The sequence below is a fragment of the Candoia aspera genome, chromosome 1 (assembly GCF_035149785.1).
Source record: "Candoia aspera isolate rCanAsp1 chromosome 1, rCanAsp1.hap2, whole genome shotgun sequence".
In the NCBI taxonomy this organism is placed as follows: Eukaryota; Metazoa; Chordata; class Lepidosauria; order Squamata; family Boidae; genus Candoia; species Candoia aspera.
The window spans coordinates 10474820-10487525 of NC_086153.1; the positions used below are offsets into that span (position 1 = coordinate 10474820).

Genomic DNA, 12706 nt, shown 5'->3' on the forward strand with positions numbered 1-12706 from the left:
CGCATAATGGGAAGGGCAAGAAGCTCAGGAGGGACCCTCCCTAGTTTCTCAGGCTGTAAAGGAGATTGGGAGAGAATTAAACTTTCAGACTTGCAAGATTCAGTTAATGCAACTTTACAATAAAGTAGAATTTGCTTATCTGGTCGTGCTTTCTGTCTGGTCTACCTGGGAAGGCTGACAGATGATGGCTAGAGGAAACAAGGAGACATAGTTGAGAAGGGAGCAGCTTTGAAAAGGAAACCTTCTTTGGGCATGGTTGGTTTGGAGTGTCCTGTCTGAAAAGCCTCACCCCAACAGAGGAGCCTTTGAAATGTGTTGTTCCATTTTACCTCTTGCCATTAACTCTATTTTCTGTACTATATCTGGCACCAAGAGCCTCAGGAAATACACATCCCTGAAGTTTCTCAGACCATATCATAGAAACGGGGGTTCTGGGCCCCTGTATCCTAAAAGTTCTTCAGCATTTTAGGTGATCAAGTGGAAGATGGAGCAGAAACTTCAGAATACAGGGTGACGGTTCAGACATTGGTTCGTACCTGACTACAGAGGGCTTCAATTATTGAAATCCTCATATTTTTGAATAGGTCTGTTTGCATAGTTTTGGAATAGCAGTCATGCTCCAAACAAAGTCTGTCCTAAGTTAAATATAAAGAAATTATTCTGGTGAACAAATATGGGACTTCTAAACTTAAAGCATGTTCCCTACCTGTGAAATAAACCATAACTTTTCCTTTTGTTGGCAACCTGCAAAGAAAGAGAAATACGTCTCAAACTCATTTAAACAGTTTCTTTCTCGACAAATTATTCTCTGACCCCCTCCCCCTCCTGGTTTCCTCCTATTTCAGGCATCACAGATGATAGTATCCTATGATGAACATGAGCTTAACAACACTTTCAAGTTTGGTGTGATTTACCAGAAGTTTAAGCAAGTGAGTGACTACTGTATTTTATTGGGGCAATAATATGTCTGTTGTTCTAGTAATTTGATAGTCTAGACCAGCCTTTCTCAACCTTTTGACCCTGGAGGAACCCTTGAAATATTTTTCAGGCCTCGGGGAACCCCTGCACACTCAGGCTCAAAGATAGGCCAGAAGTTACAAAATTATTATATCCGTTTCACGTGTAGGCCTGTATACAGGCATTAACAGCATTCTTAAACTAGAAATAAAGAATGAAATGTACCTCTTGAATGTGAAGTTGCCTGAATCTGAAATAATTTTTTAAATTAATTGTGATCGCCCAGGGAACCCCTAGTGATCTCTTGTGGAAGACTAGGGTGCCGTGGGACCCTGGTTGAGCACCCCTAGTTTAGAGCACTGTTCCTCAATCACAGCAACTTTAAGACGTGTGGACTTCAACAATTCTGGGAGTTGAAGTCCACACGTCTTAAAGTTGCTGTGATTGAGAAACACTGGTTTAGAGGAAGACTCAGTGGAAGATCAGAAAGGGACTGTTTGACGTCCTCTCCCCCCCTGTATCTAATCACAGAACAGGCCACCACAACTTATTTTGGTGTGCTGTGCCTTCATGATGTTGCCTTTCACTTGTCCCCAAGTGATACCTGAGGCAGCTTAAAGTCATCCTTGGCTACTCTGATGTTAAAATAAGTAAGTGGTTTTAATTGGATACAGTTTGATATGTGTCAGGAGCTATTCACTTGGTGGAGCAATCAGATGAATTTAAACTGTGGGTCAGTGTTGCTTTACTGTAGTGTGACATGATCTCTGTACTGGGCCTTTGGCCCTGTCTTCAAGGGCCATTCTGGTTTGGACTGTGGAAGAGGCTGAGTCTTTCCAATCATGCTTTCTCCCTGTGCCCACCAAATCTCCAAGCACAGAGACCTGGCTTTGAAACTGGATAATGGTTGATGGAATTTGGGGGAGACGTGCCATGTAGCAGGAGAAACACAAGTAGAGGGAGGCAGGGGTTCACAGATGTCTAGGCTGGTGGGAAAATGAGGCCAGCATTCTCCATCTGCAAACCAGAACAAAGGCAATCTGGGCTGGCAATGGAGCAGCAGGATCTACACCGGTTTAATTTTCTTCTAGCTAGCTTGGTGGGTGTGGGTTATTATTGGATAATGGAAGCAAAAAGGGATTTTTTTTAAAGGCGAAGAAAGTACTGTTACTCCTACCTAGTATGTTCTCCCCACAAAAGCTACTCTCCCAATGCCCCCAAATATTTGCAGTTCAAGAATTGTTCTTAGTGCTTCATATATTTTATTTTGTTGTAACTCTTAGATGGTTGGGGAGACAGCCTGCAGACTTAAGGAAACCCTTTATTGTGACCCCTGGAACCACCCTAAACTGCACTGTTGAATTTTAAAACTGCGATTTCCCCAAATAACTATGGTTTCCAAGAAAGAAAATACATATACAATTAAATTAGCCTTAAAAAATAAGGTAAAGTCTCCCCTGAGCTGAGCTCAACTCCTGGTGACTACCTGGACAAGTCCATATAGTTTTCTTAACAGCAACATGCTAGTGATTTACTCTTCCATTCTTTGGAGATCTTTTTCAACTTCCATCTAACCTATGACCTTGATCTCTGATCCAGGTATTAACCAGATCCAACCCTTCTTCCAAGTTCAACCAAGGTCAGCTAGGTCAACGTTATTTTAATGTTAATGGAAATTGCCAAGGTAAATCAGCAGCATATCTGCCAGCCTCCTGTATTGATATATTGCCTTGATGGATCCTGGTGATGTTGGCCCAACTTTAGTATTATAGAAAGATTCAATTGGCAGCCCAGTTCATTTGGATACACAGAAGCAGAAAGAAAGGTTCCTGAAGTAAACAGCAGAATTTCTTGGCCCAGCCCCATCTACGCTGCTGCAAAAAAGGATAGTCATCCTTCTGAACATCTTTTCTTCTCTCTCTCTTTCTGGGTGATGCCAGTTGGAGTCTAGAGAAAGCAGTAGGTAAATAGTTAGCAACAATAGTCATATAGAGAGGAAGGTGATTACCTCCCACTATAATTGGAAGATTAATCTCTTCCAAAATCCAGTTTGCTGCTGAGGAGCTTCGAAATGGAGATGTTTTGTCATGTTTATTTTGGATTGTTTTATCTTTCCAGACACAGGAAGAAGAATTGTTTGGGAACAATGAAGAAAGTCCTTCCTTCAAGGACTTCTTGAATTTGTTGGGAGAAACCATTACACTTCAGGATTTCAAGGGGTAGGTTAAGCAATCAGTCTCATTCATTGCTTTTTTCTTTAGCGGTCCATTCGATTTAGGTTTGAAATAATCAGACCATCAGTGAATTAAAAGAATTTCTATGCCATTTTTCAGCCAGAAAGTTTCCTGAAGTGGCTCACATATGAGCAATAAAAGATAGATTCTAACTTCAGACTTCAGACATGAATTGCTGGCTTTCTTACCGTCGGGAATGTAAACAGTTCTGTGAAAAAGGGGGAAATTGCTGGCTTTTCATCTGCGCTGATGGAAAGCTCTGTTTCTTCACTTTCTTCACTCCATTAATGTCAGCTGGAAAGGCTACAGGATGATACCTGTGGAAAAGAAAAAAAAAAGGCTGGTTACCAATATTCTCAAATATATGCAACTTCTCATGCAATTTTCCCTCATATTTCCATTTTTATACGCAACTTCTCCTAACTTATTGGTATCCAGTTTTTCCAGAATAGCATATCTTCACATGAGGTTTTTGAGTGGGAAACTGCATTTCAGTTTTATTCATTTATTTATGCACTCATTGAGTTCTGATTATGTTGAACACTCAAGGCAGGCACTAATACTTTCCTCAGAGGAATGCACTCTTTGAGGGCGGACTTTATTCCAGTAGAGATGTGAATTGGCATTGCTGTCTTCTGTTTGCTTTGCAAACAGTTTGCCAGCCTTCCAGTCTCTCATGCAGCCTGGGAATTCTATCACCTACCACAGACCTGACACGTTACGTTTTTAAACAGCACCATGCAGGGGGGGAACAAAGGTCTCCTGCATTTTTTTAAAATGGTCATTTGGTTTGATAAAAGAGGATGGAGTGGAGTACCTGGGTAAGTAGTTTCAAGATAATCCTAGGGTAAATCTTTGACTGTACAAAGATGCAAAACTTCCCCTAGTTTCATTCAATCTCTAGAGGAGAGGCTGTGAGGGCAACTCTCGGCACAGACCAAAACTGGGCCTTGCAGAAAGTGACAGGGATGGAAGGATACCTCCGTAGAAAAACCACAGCCTCAGGAGCAACCTCTTTCTTGTTAAAGACCAGCTGAGAAACAACAGCCTGAGAAATTAGGAAGCAATCCTCAAACACTGTGAGATTAAGGTAGAAAAATAGAAGCCTTTTTGGTGGAGGAACAAAACGTCTGAGAAGTTCCGTGACAACTTTGGCCCAGCATTATTTTGAAATCAGTGAAATAAAGCAGTGTAAAAGACACCTTCCCCTGGAAGATTATCAGTCCAGAGTGCCTGCCTTCCCTCCCTCCCTTTTTTTCTCTCCCCTCCTTCCCTCTCTCTTTCTTTCTCTCTCTCTCTCTCTCTTTCCAGCAGGGTTACTATCCCTTGTACCAAAGGTCTGCTATCTTGTTCTGATTCATGTTTAGCTTTCGAGGTGGCCTAGACGTCACGCACGCCCAGACAGGCACCGAATCCATCTACACGGTGTTCAGGGACAGAGAGATTATGTTCCATGTCTCCACCAAGCTTCCCTTCACAGAGGGGGATACCCAGCAGGTAAGCAAGAGGCGACCTTTCTCTTTCCAGAGAAAGAGAAAAAAGGCAGCACCGCGGATGATCTGGTAAGGTGGGCATTGTATAACGGGCAGTGGAAGGAAAGGTGTGAACTGCTTTCTGTCAGAGTGCCAGCCCTCCATGCTGCCTTCCCCCAGAACACCGTCTCCCTGCAATATTGCCTTCTCCTTGAGCAAGGTAAAGGTTAAAGGTTACAAAATAGAATGAGTTTGATGCAAAAAGGAGATGCCAGAGATTAATATGTAAAAGGAAGCCCAACTCTTTAAACGAAGGATTCCCTTCCGATTCAATCAGAAACCTTGGAACACAAAGGGCTGCTCATTCACAGACTTTAGCAGAGCCCATCCAGGTAAACTTTCTTCCCCAGCCAAACAGATCTCCATAATCCAATCACAAAAGATCCCTTCCAAGGTGAACATTCCAAGCTAGGAGACAAAGCCACAGCCCTGCAGGGAACCCAGAGGTCAGCAGGGGGCCAGACCACAGAGCGCCCCCTCTCTGAAATCCGGGAAACGACACTTCTCTCAAATTCCTAGGGGGCGGGAACACCTCCAACGCCTAGCAATGGCCTAGCTCTCCTATATAAAGGGCTTGTGGGGGAAATACTAGTGTGGCCACCCACGACAACACACTTACTCTGTATTTGGTGTTCTCGGAGAATAAACCTTCAACCTCTGTTCCAGCAACTGCCTGCGTCTTTTCATTCCCGGCTCAGGACGAACCCTGGGAGGTTGCACAGACAGATGGATGAAGCCCACGTTTACTTTTGCTTCTCTTTTTATTTTTTAAAGACCAAACTTCCTTTCACAGCAGCTTGCCATTTTTCTTTTTATATTTCGCACTCAGAATTGAACAGATTCTCATTTTTTGAAACTTGAGGTTCATTATGTTCCATTTCTGCATCATTTAAAAAATAAAGTATTTATGCAAATTCATGGGATTTTCCATACACTCCTGATAATGGAGCTTTTTCAACATGTGCGCCAATGCTTGCTTTGCAAACAGTTTTCCCCAGCCTAATGCAAGGACAGGTATCGCTCCCAGAGAGAATTATCAACATAGACATTTATAGGCATACGCACACAGGCACGCATATTTGTGCGGTTCACTAGGGGTGCTGAGGGCTCTTCTTGCCCTTGAATAGCTTGCCAGAGCTGCACTCTCCAAAACAGGGCAGAGCCATGAGAAAAAATTAAAAATTACTTTTCGTTTTATTTACATTCGATTAATATCAAATCTAGTTAATACGATGACTTTGTAATCGTGCATTTAAGAATTTCCCTCCGTCCCCTGAAATGGCCATTTTGGGGGAGGTCTCTGTGGGCCACACCCAAATCTTTAGCTTGTGCACTTCTAAGTTTGCAGAGTAAAAATCAGAGAAGTTTGCATTAAAGCATTACCTGAACAAATTTTCCATTCATCTGCTTTTGCCCATTGAACCAAAACCCACACCCAGCTGTTTTTGGAAGCAATATCATACCCAGGGATGTGTGCTTTACAGAAATATTTCTACAGTCTTCTTTGAGCAGGGATGCCCTCGGGCAATGGTCAAAAAAGTCAAGATGGCAGTTGCAACAGTGTGACAGAAACTCCAACCGTTTTTCAGGTGTGTTGCATCACACATAAAGAGCAGGTGGAGCTTTGATCACACCACTGCTGCCAACATCTTGACTTCTTTGATGCTACCTTGCAGACACCCCTGTCTTTGAATTCTACCCAAAGTGGCATGGCTGCAAAATCTCTATCCATGGTTTATTGATTCTTGATACCATAACTCTTGGTAGAATGTCCTGTATAGGTGCTACACCATTCTATGGATGATTCTTCAGAAGGCATTCCACCACCAGTGGTGGCAGCATAATGAATGCCTCTTGGAAAAAGATGGCCAGGGCAAGACACACCATCCTTAAGATATGAGAAAACGCTTCCTTCTTTTGTCTCCATAAATCAAGGAAGGATAACCTTTCTGAGGATGGGGGCAGCTCTTACAGATTTTTTGAAACTGGCCTCTAACGAATGCTGGGGCGCTGTGGGGATAAGGAACATCCCTGGAGGGATGTGATTGTGCAACTTTTAGTCCTTTTTGATTTTTCATGGGAAAAGGGGGTTTAGAGCTTACAAGTAAAATAAATTGTGTTAAGATTCTTGAAACCTTCAAGCGGTGTATTGCTTGTTATTCCTCTGATAACAACAACAACAACCCAGATCCCTTGCCAATAAGTTTGGCAATATGAGCTGAAGGTTTGGCACTGACAAAAATGGGTGGGGTGGGGGCTACAAGTGTCACATGCTCCCTACCCTTTGATGAAATTGAACAGCCTTCTGATAGTATGATGGGGTGCACACAATACTCTTAACTTGGTTACTGGACCAATTCATTTTCTGGGCTCACTTGATGCCCTGTGCCCCAAACCCACCAAATATCTGGATTTGCAGAGTTTGCTCCAGCATGGAAAGAATGACCATGTTTAAGCTTGGTCTTTCCCTAACCTGGTTACGGGTGTCGTGAGAAAGCAGTCCTTCCCTTTTCTCAACACACATGTATGTGTTGGTGCGTGTATGGGGAAGGCAGGGGTTGGAGTCATTTTTAGGCCAGACATCCTTCATCTTGCTGCTTTAAAGATGCGGTTAGTTAGAAAAACGCTGCAGTGATGAGTGAAATTTGGGATGTTTTTATATTTAAGAACTATCAACTGGAGATTTGTGTGTCTTTTTCTTTTAATCTTCTCAGCTTCAACGGAAAAGACACATTGGCAATGACATTGTGGCTATTATATTCCAAGAAGAAAACACTCCCTTTGTTCCAGATATGATCGCTTCGAATTTTCTGCACGCCTATATTGTTGTCCAGGCAGAAAATCCAGAAACGGATAATGCATCCTATAAAGTAAGTGGGTGGGAAAAATAGAAGAGTGTCTGTGTGCATCTGTGCATATATATGTGCATGTCCCTGGTGTGTGTGTGTCCACATCTGTTTTCCATCTGACAAATAAGCCCGTTGGTTGCTTTGAAAAATATACCTGTTTGACCAGAGATAAAGAGTTCCTGCTAAGCCTTTGTGAAAATCGTTATTTATTCTTGGAGAAGCAGCTGGTGCCCTCGGCACTGTTGTTAGCCTATCTGCACATTGGCAGCAAATGTCATTAAATGCCCAGATGCGTGTCGCATATATCTGTCCTTGAAGCCTTAACAGAATCAGCTTGACTGAAGGTTACAGAGCAGGTGGCCAGCAGCCTTTCACAGGCTGTATGCCCATGCTGGCATTTGCAGCGGATTGTGGATCAGTTGGCTTGCCATCTTCTATCTGCTGCTCTACATCAGAAGAGAAGAAGAGACTTGTTGCATCTGACCCATGGCCCTCCTAGCCCAGTATTTTGTTTGACACAGCCCCTACCCAGGTGCACTGAAGAAGCTGAGAAGTACTTCAGGAGGGCAAGTGTTCTTCTGCTGTTCCCTCCAAAAAATGGCATCTCAAGGCTTGCTCCTTTGGGTCCAGGGGAGCAAGCAGCCGTGAAGCCTCTTTTCTGGTGGCCTTTGATTTTTTTCAAGCCTCTGGGTCTTGTCCAGTAACTCTTGCCTTTGCACGATGTGTCTAACTCTCAAGACTAGTAACCATAGCTCCAATCTTCCACGAATGATGCCCAGTCCACTTTTAAAATCGTCTAAGTGGGTAGGCCTCTCCACATCAGATGGCAGCAAACTCCACAGTTCAATTCTGCAAGCTTTAAAGGGGCCTCCTGTCTGTCTCTAATTTATCACCTGGCTGCATAAAGACTCTGAGAAGCATATTGGTGATGGATCTCCCTGCACAGAGTTTTAACAGATGACCCCAAGTTCTAACATTGCAAAAGAAGGAGAAAAATCTCATCTCTGCATTTTCCATCAGCATATGATGTGCTATATCTCTGCTATGCCTCCTCTTACTTACTTTAATGCAAAGCTGGAAAGCTGCCAACACAGTAGCCTTTCCTAGTAGCTGAGCTGCATTTTGGCTGCTCATCTTTCAGAGGTGTCCACAGGACGTGGTCAAAACAGTCAGGAAGGTGACCACGATGATGTACTCCAGGGTTTCCCAAACTGTGAGGTTTACCCTCCTTGGGGAGGTGCAGACAGAGTCCAGGGGAGGTGTGAAGGTCCTTTTAGTTTCTTTTAGTTACAATAAATCCACCTTTCCCAAAGTTTCATTGTATTCTTTTGATTGTTCATTTGTGCTTGGTTTGGTGTTTGGATTTTTAGGGGAGGTGTGTACATTAAGATTACCCGAAAGGGAGGAGTGATGGCAAACGGTTTAGGGACCCCTGGTATAATTGAAGCTCTGTTTTTTATGTAACTTCTTTGACCACACCCTGCAGATACCCCTGGCATCTTTGCATTTAGGCCTCCTCATTATACCTGTTTTGAGGTGTGGCAACCAGAATTATGTGTGGTATTCCAAGTACCAGAGGCAATTTGGCGCAGTGGTTAAATGCTCCAGATTAGAAACTGGGAGACTAGGAGTTCTAATCCTGTTTTAGGCATGGATCCAGCTGGGTGATTTTGGGCCACTCACTTCCTTGCAACCCTAGGAAGAAGGTAAGGACAACCACTTCTGAAAAATGTTGCCAAGAAAACCGCAGGGACTAGTCCATGTAGTCACCAGAAGTCAGGAATGACTTGAAGGCAGAAAAAAAAAAAAAACCCAAGTGCATTCTTTGTTGAAAGTTTTCTTTTCTACTTTTTTTAAAAAAAGACTTTATTAAAATTTCAGAGTATAGATAAAATGCAAAATATAGAAAAGATTGAAGAGAGACTAAAAGAAAAAAGACAAACTGAAAAGTGCAGAAATAATTAGGAAGAAATACAGAAAGAATTACTTCTGACCTTCTGCGGCACAGATACAAATACATAATAAATTAAGCTCTTACTCTAATTCTAACCCTAATCAACATTATTTCTATAAGCTATAACAACCTAATCATCAAAACCCAAAATCAAAACTTCATTTTTTTCAGATGCAGCAAAAAGTCCAAAAGTGGTTTACACAGCGAAACAAATCCAGCCAAATTATTTTCTCTAATCAATGCTGTCAGTTTTGCCATCTCTGCCAGTTCCATTAATTTTACCACCCATTCTTCCACTGTAGGAATTTGCACGTCCTTCCACCTTCGTGCATACAAAAGTCTTGCCGCCCTTGTCATATACAGAAACGGAGTCCCAAATTTTGTTTCAAGCTGTTTATCCATCAAACCGAAGAAGAAAAGCTTCCGGTTTCAGTTGCTGATAGTTTTCTTTTCAATTCCCTTCCTAATGCTTTTTTCAAGCAGCCACCATTGGTTAAGCAACATCATTGAACTGTCTACTATGATTACAAAATTCCTTCTTAACTAGTCACTGCCATCCCAGAACCATTAATGGATATGAGAAGTTTGGGCATTTTTCTTGCCAATATGCATCCTTTTGTATCTGCATCTTAGAACAGCTGGCACACATGGTGACTTGTACAGTTCAGTTCTGAAATAAGAGATGTAAAATTGAGATTTCTCAATTGCTTGATTAGAAAAAAATGACGGATAAAGCAGAGTAATGAACTTTCAGAGGCAAGACTCACCTTTTATCCAGTTTGGACAGATTATAATCATTATGTTACTAGCAACCGGTGTAATTTTGTCAACTTATGAAATATGGAACTTACGAACCACTTTTGGACTTTTTTGCCTTTTAATTTATTCATATTATTATTCTGTATTACTCCTCATAGCATTGTATGTTCTTTGCTTAGCTCTTTTTCTCTTTGTGTGAACTACTGTTCAATCAATACATTAAAAAAAGAGAGAGAGAGGAGGAGAGATGTTGAGGGTAAGGCTGGTTGGAAGCAAAACTGTGCCCTCCATATGGACCCAGAAGTCTTGCCATGTATTGGGGATGTGCAGAGCTCAATAGGTGTTCAATGACTTCACCTGACAGAGGTCCTCCTTGGAATAACTCAACATCAGTTAAGCTGGGTCAGTAAAAAGTCTCCTTTAAGGCACACTTGACTTCTGTTGACTTCATAGACACATCTGGGTTATATTCTTGGCAATGATTATGGCAGTGATTAGCCATTGCCTCCTCCCATTGAGTCTAATGGGATTTCCTAGTGGTTTCCTATCCAAGTTTGGATCCATCCAGGTTTGAGATGCCTATTTTGTTTAAATCAGTCAAGGTTGGTTAAGTTCTGCCACTTGCCCAGGCAATTCTTTCAAATTTGCAGTTAATTTAGAATAGTCTTCTGCTATCCACCTGCTTCCAATTTTTCCTCAGTACCTTGACTAATTTGATTGCTTAATTGTTGTGTGGTGTTGGCCTTTGGTGCTGCAGTGGAAGAAAAGACAGCCCCAATGTTTTCCTTGCTGGAATATTAAACAGCTTGCTTTAACACAATAGGTTAAGTTAACACAATAGGTTAGGGAAACCTCTAGCTGATGCATTCACATAATATGCTAACTTGGTTAGTGTTGAGCTTGATGAGGGATCTTTGGGTGTGTGTGGTTTAGTGAATGCCATCCATTTGGATAGACTAGTTCATGGTATCATATAACCCCGAAACTGCACACAATAACCAGATTAAATTTGTTGCATAGACACAGCCTGTGTGTTGTTCCATTTGGGAGATACCAGAAGTACAGTTTTATTTTTCACTGTCATTTTAAATTTTGGCTGTAAAAACCCTCTTAAAATGAAAATGAAATAACCAGCATGTGTGTTTAAGAATCCTTTTATCTACCAGAACCACCCAAGAACTCTTGAAGCAGGAGGCTATGGGGAACCAGGAGGCTTGGCCCAACCATTGGACTAGGAGACCTTCAACCCTATGATTCTGTGATTGCCTGTCAAACAAAGACTTCAAATGATCATCTTATTAATAGAAGAGAATATCTGTAGCTCATGGTTGAACTGTGGAGTCCTTGATGTTCTCTGAGCTTGGTTAGTTGCTTGCAGACATTTCGTTGTCCAACTATGTAACATCGTCAGTGCAAGTGAATGTGGGCTTTGCTCCCTGTTTATATACAGTAGCTTGCTCTGTATATAACCCCACATCACCAGCACTGATGTTGTTACCTAGTTGGGTAATGAAACCCCTGCAAGCAAACAACCAAGCTCAGAGAGCACCAAGGACTCCACAGATCATCTTATTTTATACATAATTTCTCTGGGATTAAAATGTGACTTAAAGTCCCCACTAAGCAATGGAGGTTTCCTGGGGGACCATGAGCCAGTCACTCTTTCTTGACCCAAAGCCGGTGGGATGTAGTGGTGAAGGTGCTGGACTAGGAGCAGGGAAGCCCAGATTCTAGTTTGCTTTCAGCCATGGAAATTTATTCTGGCCAATCTAATTTATTTATTTAAAACAGACACACACTAGATCAGGAAACCTACAGATTGCCATGCATACCTACATATTTCTGGCTTCCACTGAAAACATACCACCAAAACTATTGTCTGTTGACAGACTCTATGTTACAATTGCATCTGTTCTCGCTCACTAGGCAGAGATGCTCAACTGATGGAATTAAAGCAGGCATTTGGAAGACTAAACTTCCCACCCAGTGAGATCAGTACACAACTCAGTGGGCCTTTTGGTGGTAGACCTCTACTTCCATGCAGACAACCGCCCAATGGAAGCAGATTCTCACAAGCAGCAAGAAACAACAGGACAATGATATTAACATGGAAACTAGGATGTGCAATGAGCCCAGATGTCTGCTTTATTCCCACATTTACACCAACAGCACCATCACAGGCCCCAACAATTTCACACACAAAGCTAGAAGGATCTTCACATGCATTTCCTCTAATGTGATAGCCGTGCCTCTCTGGCTTCTCCGTAGGACAAACAGGCCAGACTTTGCGCAAAATAATTCATGGGCAAGTTTGATATCAGGACTTCAAACAAAGACAAAGTAATAGCAGAGCATTTAACCTCCCAGGGTACTCACAGATCTCAAAGCACAATTCTGGATCAAAAAGAGTACTGTATGCCA

The 12706-nt window shown here is 42.2% G+C and overlaps 1 protein-coding gene across 4 annotated transcripts in view; it reads left to right on the plus strand.

Annotated features, from left to right (window-relative positions):
• The window catches only part of RAP1GAP2 (RAP1 GTPase activating protein 2), a 240374-nt gene that overhangs the window by 194949 nt on the left and 32719 nt on the right, over positions 1 to 12706 (plus strand). For all 4 annotated transcript variants that reach the window (XR_010067545.1, XR_010067543.1, XR_010067544.1 and 1 more), the window contains 4 exons: positions 846 to 929; positions 3076 to 3176; positions 4559 to 4688; positions 7438 to 7593. Coding sequence is in view for 1 of the 4 variants with exons in the window: in XM_063297332.1 (XP_063153402.1) it covers positions 846 to 929; positions 3076 to 3176; positions 4559 to 4688; positions 7438 to 7593 (471 nt within the window). In the remaining 3 variants the exon portion in view is untranslated. The remainder of the gene's footprint in view (positions 1 to 845; positions 930 to 3075; positions 3177 to 4558; positions 4689 to 7437; positions 7594 to 12706) is intronic.